Source organism: Nerophis lumbriciformis, linkage group LG04 (assembly GCF_033978685.3).
Source record: "Nerophis lumbriciformis linkage group LG04, RoL_Nlum_v2.1, whole genome shotgun sequence".
Classification (NCBI taxonomy): Eukaryota; Metazoa; Chordata; class Actinopteri; order Syngnathiformes; family Syngnathidae; genus Nerophis; species Nerophis lumbriciformis.
Window position 1 is genome coordinate 56,352,280 of NC_084551.2, and position 17,224 is coordinate 56,369,503.

At 40.6% G+C, this 17,224-nt stretch overlaps 1 protein-coding gene across 1 annotated transcript in view; it reads left to right on the plus strand.

Annotated features, from left to right (window-relative positions):
- The window catches only part of flcn (folliculin), a 43,437-nt gene that overhangs the window by 4,098 nt on the left and 22,115 nt on the right, over positions 1–17,224 (plus strand). The window contains exons 3-8 of the mRNA XM_072913069.1: positions 5,201–5,347; positions 5,469–5,690; positions 6,550–6,716; positions 10,227–10,318; positions 16,840–16,979; positions 17,044–17,157. Of these exons, the coding sequence (XP_072769170.1) occupies positions 5,201–5,347; positions 5,469–5,690; positions 6,550–6,716; positions 10,227–10,318; positions 16,840–16,979; positions 17,044–17,157 (882 nt within the window). The remainder of the gene's footprint in view (positions 1–5,200; positions 5,348–5,468; positions 5,691–6,549; positions 6,717–10,226; positions 10,319–16,839; positions 16,980–17,043; positions 17,158–17,224) is intronic.

The window sequence follows — 17,224 nt, forward strand, 5'->3', positions numbered from 1 at the left end:
GAGTTTCGTTTGGGTATAAAAACTACGAGTTGGTCAACAAAAAACGAATTGCAGTATGCAAAACAAGCGGTTCGGAGATTACAGACGGAGACGCAACAACTTCCAACTTCGTTCGACATTTGAAGTTGCACAAAGAACGGTAGGTTTTGAATGTAAGCTAACGTTTATTGGCTAAGTAACGTGACTTTTATTTGCTGTGTAGTTAAATCAGTGAGGTTGTAAAGTCACTGCTAACGTCATTGCAAACACGGCAATCTGTTGTCCACTGCTGTTCACTACCTTATTCGTACTTTTTGTCAAGTGATTTTTTTAAGCAGGGTTGCATGAGGTACCTATACATAACGTTACGTTAGTCAATGTATCACACACAGTAACGTAACGTTAGACGGCGGTCAGCAGCACCGCATATTTAAGCCACCTACAAAAAGACAAACCTAGTCAAATAAAGGTCAGTTAAAATGTATACTATATTAAGAATATGTGTACATATTGCATAGGGCCCTGACATCTAAAAAGTACAACTCTGTTCATTGTTATGTTCATGTATTTGTTATGTTTTTCATGTGTACGCACACATCAACACACATACAGTATGAGATGAGATCAATGAGATAAGGTAAGAACAGGATAGAAACTGCTGTGGAACTAGTTACAATGCAATATGCCATGGAAATACAATGTTAACACTTTTGTGCAAATAAGACTTGTTTTTTCAAATGTGTTTATTCTGTAAAGGAATGAGTTAAATGTTTAAAATGACTGGTCAATAGTGCTATTATGAAGTGCAATGTCAGCACTATTTTTTTGTCCTGCAAATTCAAATGCATTTGTTTTAATAAATAAATACAGCGTTTTAAAAGCATACACAATCTGTGTAAATATATTAGTCTGTGGTTAAAAGGACTTGAAAGGACTCAAAACTCAAAATGCAGGACTTGGGACTTGACTCAATACTTGAGGGCAAAGAATTGAGACTTACTTATGACTTGCCAAACAATGACTTGGTCCCACCTCTGGTAAATCACACCTAACCTTATCCGTGTCCACACACAACAATGCCACCGTTAAAGACCTCCTAGTACACATGCGCGAGAAAGAAAAAAAAGAAGCGTCCATCTGCTCTCCAGTAGATGACTTTACTTCACTGTGAAGTTATTTAAAAGAGCTATATTGTAAATAGTTTGCTGTGCATTTTACATTTGTTTGCTGTGTTTTGTGTGCAAGTCTGTAAATTAAAAGGTATCTCCTTTGAACAATATCCAGTGTTGTGGTATTTCAATGAACTAGAGTCCAGTGTGCTGTGGGGCCCTATTGTAGTGAATCACACCGGACATCACACATGAATCAAATCTTTAATCGACATGAGAAAGTAGACAATGCGATAAAGAACATTTTACAACAATGAATGGAGACAGAGAATACCCAAAGTGCTGTTGTCGTGGGTTGACTCCGCCGTTGGGGTATTCTTTCGTGAGATATGGCGTCAGGGGATAAGCTGGGTCACCCCCAAAGAAAAACAGGGAGCGGATCTTCCTCTTCCAGCAGTTGTTTGGGACACGAGGGGATGATTCCATCTTTAAGCTGCCCGCTGATGGCGGAGTTAGCAGAGATGTGGGCATCACGCACGCCGCCTGGCCGTTTCACAGTCACATCCATAGAGCAATATTTGTAGTCACACACTGCCTATCACCATCACATCCACGGGAGGAAGGGACCAAGTTTTTCGGTAAATAGACTCACAGCTGAAAGTTCTCTTGCCGTCTGAGAAGTGTTGTATCCCAAATAGCTGCAATCGCCCGTTGCCTTCTCTTGAGGTATTGATTTGTGGTTTCCAAAAGCGCCTGTACATGTAGAAGAAGGAGAAACACGGGCATGTCCATCTTTGTTATGAAGCTGACGACAGCGCGTTCTTTCTGGTGTCACTTCCTGTGTGGAGCGCGGGCTTTCTGGCGTCACTTCCTCTCCGAACTCACTTTGTAAACGATCAATGAGTCCATACAAAGCTAAGTGCTGGAGATTCAAGAATTACACGGCTGACTTACCTGTGTCAAAATGTGTCCGAGGAGGTGGACCTGAAACGGGGCTTAGGCTTAATAATTATTTGTTTAAGGGGTTAAACGACTTAGTGTAGACATGGCCTAAAGCATTTGACCACGCATCCAAATGATGAGAATCAGGTGTCCTAATCACTTGGCCCGGTGTATCAAATCAAGCACTTAGACATGGAGACTGTTTCTACAAACATTTGTGAAAGAATGGGCCGCTCTCAGTGATTTCCAGCGTGGAACTGTCATAGGATGCCACCTGTGCAACAAATCCAGTCGTGAAATTTCCTCGCTCCTAAATATTCCAACGTCAACTTTATTATAAGAAAATGGAAGAGTTTGGGAACAACAGCAACTCAGCCACCAAGTGGTAGGCCACGTTAACTGACAGAGAGAGGTCAGCGGATGCTGAAGCGCATAGTGCAAAGATGTTGTCAGGAGTTGGGCTTGGCCCCTTAGTTCCAGTGAAAGGAACTTTGAATGCTCCAGACAATTCCATGCTCCCAACCTTGTGGGAACAGTTTGGAACGGGCCCCTTCCTCTTCCAACATGACTGTGCACCAGTGCACAAAGCAAGGTCCATAAAGACATGGATGACAGAGTCTGGTGTGGATGAACTTGACTGGCCTGCACAGAGTCCTGACCTGGACCCCATAGAACACCTTTGGGATGAATTAGAACGGAGACTGAGAGCCAGGCCTTCTCCACCAACATCAGTGTGTGTTTGGAAGAATGGTGGACAATTGCTATAAACACACTCTGCAACCTTGTGGACAGCCTTCCCAGAAGAGTTGAAGCTGTAATAGCTGCAAAAGATCATATTTAGGGATGTCCGATAATGGCTTTTACTGATATCCGATATTCCGATATTGTCCAACTCTTAATTACCGATACCGATATCAACCGATACGGGCCGCTCTCAGTGATTTCCAGCGTGGAACTGTCATAGGATGTCACCTGTGCAACAAATCCAGTCTTGAAATTTCCTCGCTCCTAAATATTCCAAAGTCAACTTTATTATAAGAAAAGTGAAGTTTGGGAACAACAGCAACTCAGCCACCAAGTGGTAGGCCACGTAAACTGACAGAGAGGTCAGCATAGTGCAAAGACTTTCTGCACAGTCACTTGCTACAGAGCTCCAAACTTCATGTGACCTTCTAATTAGCCCACGTACAGTACGCAGAGAGCTCCATGAAATGGGTTTCCATGGCCGAGCAGCTGCATCTAAGCCATACATCACCAAGTCCAATGCAAAGCGTGGGATGCAGTGGTGTAAAGCACGTTGCCACTGGACTCTAGAGCAGTGGAGACGCCTTCTCTGGACTGATGAACCACACTTTTCCATCTGGCAATCTGATGGACCAGTCTGGGTTTGGAGGTTGCCAGGAGAACGCTACATTTCGGACTGCATCGTGCCGAGTGTGAAATTTGGTGGAGGAGGAATTATGATGTGGGGTTGTTTTTCAGGAGTTGGCTTTGGCCCCTTAGTTCCAGTGAAAGGAACTTTGAATGTTCCAGGATACAAAACATTTTTTTGTAACATCCAACCTTGTGAGAACAGTTTGGAGTGGGCCCCTTCCTCTTCCAACATGACTGTGCACCAGTGCACAAAGCAAGGTCCACAAAGACATGGATGACAGAGTCTGGTGTGGATGAACTTAACTGGCCTGCACAGAGTCCTGACCTGAACCCGATAGAACAGTGGTGCCCCAACCTTTTTGTAACTGCGAACCGGTCAACGCTTGAAAATTTGTCCCACGGACCGGGGGGCATTTTTTTTTTTTTTTTTTTTTTTATGTCATAAAAAAATACAATCATGTGTGCTTATGGACTGTATCCCTGCAGACTGTATTGATATATATTGATATATAATGTATGAACCAGAATATTAATAACAGAAAGAAACAACCCTTTTGTGCGAATGAGTGTAAATGGGGGAGGGAGTTTTTTTGGGTTGGTGCACTAATTGTAAGTGTATCTTGTGTTTTTTATGTTGATTTAGTTAAAAAAAAAAATTAATATATATATATATTTTTTTTTTAATGTTTTTATTCTTGTGCGGCCCGGTACCAATCGATCCACGGACCGGTACCGGGCCGCAGCCCGGTGGTTGGGGACCACTGCGATAGAACACCTTTGGGATGAATTACAACAGAGACTGAAGCTGTGTCCCAATTCAGGGTCTGCATCCTTCGGAGGACCTGGCCTATGCAGCCTCAGAAGGCTGGACCTTCGGAGGCACCTCCGAAGGATGCGTCACCCGTTGTTAAATGGGACAGTCTAGCCTGCGGAGGATACTTACATTTGAAAGTGTATTCGCTGCAGGTGCCGCTGCTTGTATTTGCCGCCATCATCAAAAAGATCCGGCGCGCAAAGCATCTTGGGATATGGGAGGCCACGAAGGATAGTCGCGGTGCATCCTCCAAATACAGGGAAAAGGAGGGCGCATTCGTCTGCAGTATTTGGAGGAGCCTTCGAATTTGAATGAGTTGGGACAGCCTTCGCGCAGCGTTGTGACATAAGCGGCCTTCAAATTCGGCCTTTGAAGGATGCAGACCCTGAATTGGGACACAGCTTGAGAGCCAGGCCTTCTCCACCAACATCAGTGTGTGACCTCACCAATGCACTTTTGGAAGAATGGTGGAAAATTGCTATAAACACACTCTGCAACCTTGTGGACAGCCTTGCCAGAAGAGTTGAAGCTGTAATAGCTGCAAAAGGTCATATTGAACCCTATGGGTTAGGAATGGGATGGCACTTCAACTTCATATGTGAGTCAAGGCAGGTGGCCAAATACTTTTGGCAATATAGTGTAAATATACAACAATATAAAACTACATTACAATATATATATATATATATATATATATATATATATATATATATATATATATATATATATATATATATATATGTATATACAGTATATATGTATGTATATATGTCTCTCTCTCTCTCTCTCTCTCTCTCTCTCTCTCTCTCTCTCTCTATATATATATATATATATATATATATATATATATATATATATATATATATATATATAAATGGGATGGTGAGGTGCCAAAGATTCCCACCTGTGATAGGCACGGCCCTGGAATGGGTAAAAAGTTGTTAGGGCGCACCTTCACCCAAGATGTTGTTGGCCCTCACAGGGGTGTCGCTCCCTGCCTGCACACCACCCGGGCTTCATGAGCATGGACGAGGAGACGGGCATTCGCTTCCTGAGCCACCAGCATCCCCGCCAGTCTCAGCTGTTCAGCGTGGTGCGCCAGGCCTGCGTGCGCAGCCTCAGTTGTGAGGTAAGTGGTGTGACGTACAGTATGTCCACTGTGAGGTAAGTGGTGTGACGTACAGTATGTCCACTGTGTGTGAGATGTGTGCCTCACACACTTCCACTCATGGCTGCCGTGTCTTTGCCAGGTTTGTCCCGGGCGCGAGGGGCCCATTTTCTTTGGGGACGAGCAACATGGCTTTGTGTTCTCGCATACCTTCTTCATCAAGGACAGCCTGGCCAGAGGCTTCCAGCGCTGGTACAGTATCGTGGTGGTGGCCATGGATCGCATATACCTCATCAACTCTTGGCCTTTCCTGCTGCGCCACCTTCGACTGACCATACAGAGCCTGCAAAGCACCGCCCTCAAGGTGAGCCTGACAGATCTTTCCCAAGGACTTACCCAGGCCTGTCCAAAGTGCTCATTTTTCAACAATCGTTAGCATTCTAATATTAGCATGCTAGCTTTTTTGCTAATTGTGCAGGTATACACCTCAGCGTCAAATATTTTCTTACTTGGTACTTACGATACCTGTTAGCATGCTAACATTAGCATGCTAGCTTTTTTTTAGATTATTCTGTAGGTATACCTCAGTTATATTTTGGTACATGATGCATGCTAACGTTAGCATGCTAGCATTTTGTACTTGACGCATGTTGCAGTTAACACTTAAGCATACTAAAGTATGCTAGCTTTTTTATCTGTTAGCATGTTAATATTAGTATGTTAGCTTTTCTGTAGCTTATTTTGTCGGACTACACCACAGTCATATTTTGGTACTTGATGCATACTTTTGCTAACGTTAGCATGCTAGCCTTTTTAATGGACGTTTTAGGGATACACCTTCAGAGTAGAATATTTTGGATGTGTGACGTATGTTACAGTTAGCATTGTAGCATGTTAACAAAAGTATGCCAGCTTTTTCAGCTGTTTTAACAGGTATAGTTTGGTATTTCACTGATGCTAACTGTAAGCATACTATTGTTAGCATTATAATGTTCGCATGCTAGCTTTTGTAGCTCATTTTGCTCATATTTTTTGTTACTTGACGCTATCTTGCCAGCGTGCTAACTCTTCCCATTTCACTTCGGCTATGGCTCGTCAACATTCACATATAATTCCTACCAAAATTGCATTTTCTAGTTCTTTGGAAAAAAATGTGGTTTTGAAGGTGAAAACTACCAAAATGGCATACCCCGCGACCTATGATTTGTCACTTCCTCCTTCAGGTGTTTGACGGCGAGCAAGGTGTTTGCCCCCAGAGAGCGGCGAGGATAAACAGTGTGTTCTCGCCCGCTGTGTTCCCGCAGCAGAGGAGTGGCAACGCGGCCCGCTCCCTGACTTCCCTCACGCAGCATCCCAACCTGTGGGCCAGCCTGCACTCCTCCTTCAGCTGGTGAGTCGCCATTGCAAAGACTTGGTTCGTCCCACAACGACGTGGCTGCGCTGCAGATACAAAAAGTCCACTAAATAAGATAAGCCTGTCATTCACAATGCCATATGTTTTTTTGTTAAATGCATTCTAACTCATAAAATACAGCAAGTAAGAGGTGGCCTCTGCACTGATCTACCAGATACATATGCTGGTGACTCACTATCTCAAATTAATTTCATCACATGCCTGGGTGTATTTTCTTAGTAGCTGCAATGAAATCAATGCTTTTATTTTGAAGCTGACTTAACCCTGAACAGGGAGTCAGGTTTTAATGATATGTAACTAAACCAGGGCTCCCTAAACTATATATGCAAGTATGTATGTATACGCACATACATCTGTACATACATACATACATACACACATACATACATAAATACATCTGTACATACATACACACATACATCTGTACATACATACATACATACACGCATGCATACATACATACATACATCTGTACATACATACATACTGTACATACATACTGTACATCTACATACATACACATGCATACATATATACATACATACATACATACTGTACATCTACATACATACACATACATACATACATACATACATACATAAATACATCTGTACATGCATGCATACATACACACATACATACATAAATACCTCTGTACATACATACATACATACATACATAAATACATCTGTACATACATGCATACATACACACATACATACATAAATACCTCTGTACATACATACATACATACATACATCTGTACATACATACACGCATGCATACATACATACATACATACATCTGTACATACGTACATACATACATACTGTACATCTGTACATACATACTGTACATCTACATGCATACACACATACATACATAAATACATCTGTACATACATACATACATACATACATACATACATACACACACACATACATACATAAATACATCTGTACATACATACATACACACATACATACATAAATACATCTGTACATACATACATACATACATCTGTACATACATACACACATGCATACATACATACATACAAACATACATACTGTACATCTGTACATACATACTGTACATCTACATACATACACATGCATACATACATACATACATACATACATACTGTACATCTGTACATACATACATACATACATACATACATACATACATACATACACACACATACACACATACATACATACTGTACATCTGTACATACATACATACATACATACATACATACATACATACATACATAAATACATCTGTACATACTGTACATGCATACATACACCCATACATACATAAATACATCTGTACATACATACATACATACATCTGTACATACATACACGCATACATACACGCATACATGCATACATACATACATACATCTGTACATACATACATACATACATACATACATACATACATACATACATACATACTGTACATCTGTACATACATACTGTACATCTACATACATACACATGCATACATACATACATACATCTGTACATACATACATACAAACCCCGTTTCCATATGAGTTGGGAAATTGTGTTAGATTGATTAATTGATTGAGACTTTTATTAGTAGGTTGCACAGTGAAGTACATATTCCGTACAATTGACCACTAAATGGTAACACCCGAATACATTTTTCAACTTGTTTAAGTCGGGGTCCACTTAAATTGATTCATGATACAGATATATAGTATCATCATAATACAGTCATCACACAAGATAATCATCAGGGTGTATACATTCAATTATTTACATTATTTACAATTCGGGGTGTGGAGGGGGGGGTTAGGTTTGGATGTTATCATCAGTCATCAACAATTGAGAACAGAGAAATGGATATTGGAACAGTGTAGGTCTGACTTGGTAGGATATGTACAGCAAGTAGTGGACATAGAGAGAGAGAGAGAGATCAGAAGGCATAAGAAAAATATCTGCATTTGATTGTTTACATTTGATTATTAACAACAATCCGGGGAGGGTGTTAGTTTAGGGTTGAAGTTGCCTGGAGGTGTACTTTTATTGCGGTTTTGAAGGAGGATAGAGATGCCCTTTCTTTTATACCTGTTGGGAGTGCATTCCACATTGATGTGGCATAGAAAGAGAATGAGTTAAGACCTTTGTTAGATGGGAATCTGGGTTTAACGTGGTTAGTGGAGCTCCCCCTGGTGTTGTGGTTATGGCGGTCATTTACGTTAAGGAAGTAGTTTGACATGTACTTCGGTATCAGGGAGGTGTAGCGGATTTTATAGACTAGGCTCAGTGCAAGTTGTTTTACTCTGTCCTCCACCCTGAGCCAACCCACTTTGGAGAAGTGGGTAGGAGTGAGGTGGGATCTGGGGTGGAGGTCTAGAAGTAATCTGACTAGCTTGTTCTGGGATGTTTGGAGTCTAGATTTGAGGGTTTTGGAGGTGCTAGGGTACCAGGAGGTGCATGCGTAATGGAAAAAGGGTTGAACGAGAGTTCCCGCCAAAATCTTCATGGTGCTTTTGTTGACCAGAGAGGAGATTCTATAGAGAAATCTCGTTCGTTGGTTGACCTTTTTGATTACCTAGTAATCACATCTAGTCTTAGACTTAGATTGGTCACATGTAGTCTTAGACTTAGATTGGTCACATCTAGTCTTTGATTTAGATTGGTCACATCTAGTCTTAGATTTAGATTGGTCACATCTAGTCTTAGATTTAGATTGGTCACATCTAGTCTTAGACTTAGATTGGTCACATCTAGTCTTGGACTCAGATTGGTCACATCTAGTCTTAGACTTAGATTGGTCACATCTAGTCTTGGATTTAGATTGGTCACATCTTGTTTTAGGGTTAGATTAAACACATCTAGTCTTGGACTCAGATTGGTCACATCTAGTCTTAGATTTAGATTGGTCACATCTAGTTTTAGACTTAGATTGGTCACATCTAGTCTTGGACTCAGATTGGTCACATCTAGTCTTGGACTCAGATTAATCACATCTAGTCTTAGACTTAGATTGGTCACATCTAGTCTTAGATTTAGATTGGTCACATCTAGTCTTGGACTTAGATTGGTCACATGTAGTCTTAGACTAAGATTGGTCACATCTAGTCTCAGATTTAGATTGGTCACATCTAGTCTTGGACTTAGATTGGTCACATCTAGTCTTTGACTCGGATTGGTCACATCTAGTCCAGTTGCATGGCCTAAGAACACATTGACCTGGATGAATGAGAAGGTCCACAGACAAGTGCTTAGTAAAGTTGGATTAAAGTGTTTTCCAGCAGAAAGTGAGCAGATATTAACTGGAAATTCAATAAAATTGAAAATGAGGTTGACAGAAGTTTCCGTCATGGAGTTTGTGTGTGGCTGAAAGGCCCAAAAACCAACAAAAAATACATTCCTGTCATTCCTGTGAACACACGCTGCTGTTAGTCACCGGTAGGCAAACCTATGGTTCTCTTGTTTCCAGGCTGCTGAAGGCCTGCGGTAGTCGTCTGACGGAGAAGCTTCTAGAAGGAGCTCCCACTGAAGACACGCTGGTGCTCATAGAGCGACAGACAGGTAGACAAACTGGGCTTTCTTTTCCAATCATCTGTGTGGTAACCCCATCAAAGACCCTTTAACGCTACTAAATAGTGATAAGACAAAGGAAGATATACAGTATATGATACTGTATGTATATATGTGTGTGTGTGTGTGTGTGTGTGTGTGTGTGTGTGTGTGTGTGTGTGTGTGTGTGTGTGTGTGTGTGTGTGTATCTATATATATATATATATATATGTATATATATGTATATAATATATATAATAATAATAAAATATATATAAATATACATACAAACTCCAAAAGCAGTGAAGTTGTCACGTTGTGTAAATGGTAAATAAAATGAGAATACAACAAATCTTTTTCTACTTATATTCAATTGAATAGACTGCAAAGACAAGATATTTAACGTTCACACTGGTAAACTTTGTTATTTTTTGCAAATATTAGTTCCTTTGGAATTTGATGCCTGCAACATGTTTCAAAAAAGCTGGCACAAGTGTCAAAAAAGACTGAGAAAGTTGAGGAATGCTCATCAAACACTTGTTTGGAACATCCCACAGGTGAACAGGCTAATTGGGAAAAGGTGGGTGCCATGATTTGGTATAAAAGCAGCTTCCATGAAATGCTCAGTCATTCACAAACAAGGATGGGGCAAGGGTCACCACTTCGTGGACAAATCCATCCGTCCATTTTCTACCGCTTGTCCCTTTCAGGGTCATGCGTGAGATAATTGTCGAACAGTTTAAGAACAACATTTGTCAACCAGCTATTGCAAGGAATTTAGGGATTTCACCATCTACACTCCGTAATATCATCAAAAGGTTCAGAGAATCTGGAGAAATCACTGCACGTAAGCCATGATATTACGCACCTTGGATCCCTCAGGTGGTACTGCATCAAAAATCGACATCAGTTTGTAAAGGATATTACCACACGGGCTCAGGAACACTTCGGAAAACCACTGTCAGTAACTACACTTGGTCGCTACATCTGTAAGTGCAAGTTAAAACTCTACTATGCAAAGCCAAAGCCATTTATCAACAACACCCAGAAATGCCGCCGGCTTCGCTGGGCCCGAGCTCATCTAAGATGGACTGATGCAAAGTGGAAAAGTGTTCTGTGGTCTGACAAGTCCGCATTTCAAATTGTTTTTGGAAACTGTGGACAACGTGTCCTCCGGACCAAAGAGGAAAAGAACCATCCGGATTGTTCTAGGGTCAAAGTGTAAAAGTCAGCATGTGTGAGGGTATGGGGGTGTATTAGTGCCCAAGACATGGGTAACTTACACATCTGTGAAGGCACCATTAATGCTGAAAGGTACATACAGGTTTTGGAGCAACATATGTTGCCATCCAAGCAACGTTATCATGGACGCCCCTGCTTATTTCAGCAAGACAATGCCAAGCCACATGTTACAACAGTGTGGTCTCATAGTAAAAGAGTGCAGGTCCTAGACTGGCCTGCTTGTAGTCCAGACCTGTCTCCCATTGAAAATATGAAGGCTAAAATATGAGAAGGGAGACTGTTGAACAACTTAAGCTGTACATCAAGCAAGAATGGGAAAGAATTCTGCTTCAAAAATGTGTCTCCTCATTTCCCAAACCTTTACTGAGTGTTGTTAAAAGGAAAGGCCATGTAACACAGTGGTAAAAATGCCTTTTTTGCAATGTGTTGCTGCCATTAAATTCTAAGTTCATGAATATTTGCAAAAAAGAAGAAAGTTTCTCAGTGTGAACATGAAATATCTTGTCTTTGCAGTCTATTCAATTGAATATAAGTTGAAAAGGATTTGTTGTATTCCCTTTTTATTTACCATTTACACAACGTGACAACTTCACTTTAGAAAAGAGAAGTGTTGAATACTTCTCCTGTTGCCTTATTTGTATTTGACTTTATAACATTTTTGGGTAGAATTATATTAAAACTAAACCACTTTTCTTATAAGTAACATGGACATTTATTAGCTGTTCATCTATTTTATGGAGTAATGCAGTTCATCATAGAACTGGCATCCATTCTTCCATTTTCTACCGCTTGTCCCTTTTTGGTGTCGCTGGGGGTCGCTGGAGCCTATCTCAGCTGCATTCGGGCGGTAGGCGGGGTACACCCTGGACAAGTCGCCACCTCATCGCAAGGCCAGAAATGGCACCTAATGTGTAAAACATTTTTTAATTTTGAATCGAGAACTGATTCTGAATCGAATCGTTACGCCCAAGACTCAAATCGTGTCGTGTGGTGCCCTAAATGTCTTGTTCAACTTCCAAGGTTTCTCATAGTCATTCACATCGACGTCCCACTGGGGTGAGTTTTTCCTTGCCCTTATGTGGGCTTTGTACCGAGGATGTCATTGTGGCTTGTGCAGCCCTTTGAGACACTTGTGATTTAGGGCTATATAAATAAACATTGATTGATTGATTGATTGATGAGATCTATCCTTCGATTATACATTTTTATTTATTTTACTGTTTTTTAAACTAATTTGTTTGTTTTTTGCCTTTTTTGTCAAGTAAAACCTTGTTTTTTAACAAGGCAAGCACACATAATATGCATTATTTTCCCTTAAAAATATTTTTAAGTAGAGCTTTTGATGTAAAGTAATTGGAGCCTTGCATAGTCAGTACGTCATAACAGTGATTTTGATTTATTAATACCGTATTTTCCGTACTATAGCACGCACCGTTACACTGTATAAGCCACACCCACTAAATTTTAGAGGGAAAAAATATGTTTCCATATATTAGCCACACCAGACTATACGTCGCAGATACATACGATGTGAAATGAGTTATTTACACAGAAATATTTTGTAAATGTTTATTTTAAAAAATTTAATATTTCCATACCGTGTCTGTAACACGGCAGTAAAACGGCTGATCAAACAAAACAGAAGTAAGCTATTTTTCCAATCAACTAAACAGACTCAACAACTCCACGGTGACGTTTTGGTGAATTTACTGAGGGATTTGTGAAAGTGAAACAATACCAAAAGAATGTTGTTTTAAGTTAATAATACTAACACAGACACTTGTAAACCTGTTAGCTAATGCTAACAACGCAAGCTTCTTTGCGATAGCACGTACAAATATGCATGAAAACACTCCCACAGACATCACACATGGCACGCTTGAGTACCGGTAAGTAAACATTGTTTTAGTTATATTGTAAAACTTACTAACGTTGTTTGGAGTGATGAATGAAGAATATTTCAAAGTAAAACCGCTGAAGATGGAAAGGCACTTGTACTTCCCGTTGAAAACACTACAGCAACAACAGTGAGCAAACTCGTCCAAAAGATGGCGCCACAGCACAAACAATAACATACATGTTCAGTGTGTTTGCTTGTTGTATTTGAAAAGTATTTGTAATATAGCCGTCAGCGAAGAAAACTCCATAAATAAGCTGCGCCGTTTAATAAGCTGGAGGGTGCAAAGCGTAGGAAAAAAGTAGCGACTTATCGTCTGGAACTAACGGTATTTTTTCAGCAATGACAGTTTTTTTAGAGTCAAAATTAAAACATTGTTTTGTTACATTTCATCTGTTTCTCTTTATCCCACTTTTTTTTATTGTATTTTATTTATTTGTTATGTTTTTTTTTTCAAATGTTAAAACATTTCTGTGGTACACAAATGGCCCCCAGGGGGACACTTTGGACCAGTGCGTATCATACTTTACTAGGTCACACTGTCTGCAGTGACTCATCCAACAGCCGGCCAAAAATAGACACTTTAGGATCAGTTTACACAAGAGGATTAGGATGTGGGATTTCACCATCTTGGTCAACACGAGGACATGCAGTGTTATTTGTCAACCACATCCCAAATACACACTAACTCACCTTGTTTGTCAACCACATCCCAAATACACACTAACTCACCTTGTTTGTCAACCACATCCCAAATACACACTAACTCACCTTGTTTGTCAGCCACATCCGAAATACACTCTTAAGTCAGCTTGTTTGTCAACCACATCCCAAATACACACTAACTCACCTTGTTTGTCAGCCACATCCCAAATGGTATGTTCACCTCAAGCCAACTTCATGCATGCTAACTGTTAGCATGCCAACAGTTAGCATGTTAACATGCTAACTGTTGGCATGCTAGCTTTAGAGCTGATTTGACAGATATACATGTCAGAGTCAAATATTTGGTGACTTCATGCATGCTAACTGTTGGCATGTTAGTATGCTAACTGTAAACATGTTAGCTTTTGGGCTGATTCTACAGGTACACACCTCAGTCAAATATTTGGTTACTTCATGCATGTTAACTGTTAGCATGCTAGCTGTTAGCATGTTATTAGCATGTCAATTGTTTGCATCTTAGCTTTTGAGCTAATTTTACAGATACACACCTCAGTCAAATATTTGGTTACTTCATGCATGCTAACTGTTAGCATGTTAACTGTTGGCATGTTAGTATGCTAACTGTAAGCATGTTTGCTTTTGGGCTGATTTTACAGGTATACACCTCAGTCAAATATTTGGTTACTTCATGCATGCTTTAGCATGTTAACTTGTTAACTGTTAGCATATTATGTGCATGCTAACTGTTAGCCTGTTCTTAGCACGTTAAAGCATATTATGTGCATGCTAACTGTTAGCCTGTGCTTAGCATGTTAACTGTCAGCATGTAATCAGGATGTTAACTGTTAGCATGATAACTGTTAGCATGTTAACATGCTAACTGTTGGCATGCTAGCTTTTGAGCTGATTTGACAGATATACATGTCAGAGTCAAATATTTGGTGACTTCATGCATGCTAACTGTTGGCATGTTAGTATGCTAACTGTAAACATGTTAGCTTTTGGGCTGATTCTACAGGTACACACCTCAGTCAAATATTTGGTTACTTCATGCATGTTAACTGTTAGCATGCTAGCTGTTAGCATGTTATTAGCATGTCAATTGTTTGCATCTTACCTTTTGAGCTAATTTTACAGATACACACCTCAGTCAAATATTTGGTTACTTCAGGCATGCTAACTGTTAGCATGTTAACTGTTGGCATGTTAGTATGCTAACTGTAAGCATGTTTGCTTTTGGGCTGATTTTACAGGTATACACCTCAGTCAAATATTTGGTTACTTCATGCATGCTTTAGCATGTTAACTTGTTAACTGTTAGCATATTATGTGCATGCTAACTGTTAGCCTGTTTTTAGCACGTTAAAGCATATTATGTGCATGCTAACTGTTAGCCTGTTCTTAGGATGTTAACTGTCAGCATGTAATCAGAATGTTAACTGTTAGCATGATAACTGTTAACATGTTTACATGCTAACTATTAACATGTTAGCATGCTAGATTTTGAGCTTATTTTACAGGTAAACACCTCAAAGTCAAATATTTGGTTACTTCATGCATGTTAGCATGCTAACTATTAGCATGTTACCATGCTTACTGTTAACATGCTAGCTTTTGAGCTGATTTTACAGGTATACACCTCAGAATCAAGTATTTCTTTACTTCATGCATGCCTACTGTTAGCAGCGTAGCTTTTTAGCAAATTTTGCAGGTACAGTGTCACCTCAATTTACGTCCCGCTCCATTTGCCAACTTTTTCGGTTTACGAACTTTGAAATGCCTCCGAGTATGCCTCCGTGTGCGGACCATGTCTCTGTACGGACCATTTGCCAACTTTTTCGGTTTACGAACTTTGAAATGGCTCCGAGTATGCCTCCGTGTGCGGACCATGTCTCTGTACGGACGCTTCAATCAGCCATTTTGTGCTTGCTCGTATTCAAGAGACCGAGGAAGCCGACTTCGTATCACAGCAAGTTTTTTTCAATCGTGACGAGAACGGACTTTTATCGGAAAAAATATGCCAAAGCGGACTTATTTCACAGCGCAGGAGAAGACTACTATGCAGCAACTTGGGAGTTTCCAGGTTTGATCCCCGCTTCCGCTATCCTCGTCACTGCAATATGGTTGTTAAAGTTAAGCATTTTTGTGATTTTTGATGGTTTGTGAGGGCACCAAAGGGACTTCTGTGTGTACAGTTGATACTTGTTGTTGTTGATTTGGCCTGTTGATAAAGAGAAAGTCGATCCTTCACTCCTTGTTATGTTTGTGTGATATTCAGTCCTGTCCATCCATCCATTTTCTACCGCTTGTCCCTTTTGGGGTCGCAGGGGGTGCTGGAGCCTATCTCAGCTGCATTCGGGCGGAAGGCGGAGTACACCCTGGACAAGTCGCCACCTCATCACAGAAATTCAGTCCTGTTTAGTACTTTATTTTGTGTTCAAAATGTACAAACTTTCACTAAAATATGGACTTGTCGAGGCTGGAACCAATTATTCATATTCACATTGTTTCTTATGGAGAAATGTGCTTCACTACACAAACTTGTCTATTCACATCAACTGTCCTTCCGGGACCTTCCATGAAGAACGGCAAAAAGACATTTTATTTCAATGAGTTGTGATCATGACTGTGCTATACCGGGAAGGTAAACACGTGTGTGACTAAAGTGTTCAACATTCCGGAACATACTCTTTGTGGAGTCACTGTTGGTTTTGTTTCTTTCAAAAAGAGCAAGAGGAAGAAATGAGCTGCTGGGAAGGTGTGGAAGGAGGCGTGTCCAAGCCCCTGACGCACCAATCAGACATTGAGCCGTGCCACGACGACGACTCACCTGGGCCCAGATTTAGGTCACTCAGACACCTGAGACAGGTAAACAAGTCCGTGTTTGAGGGGCCACGTATTTGCCTGACTTGCTCCTTGCGGTGTCTCGCAGGTGCTCGGCGCCACTGACTTCCGGCAGGTGGCGTGGCACGTGCTGATGGGGAATCAGGTCATATGGAGAGGGGCGGACCCCGGGCTCATCCAGTCCGCCTTTACAGTACTCAAGGTGCTTGAACATACACTTTATGAGGGGGGAGAGATCTTTAAGTAACATTCTTTTTTTTTTTTTCAAA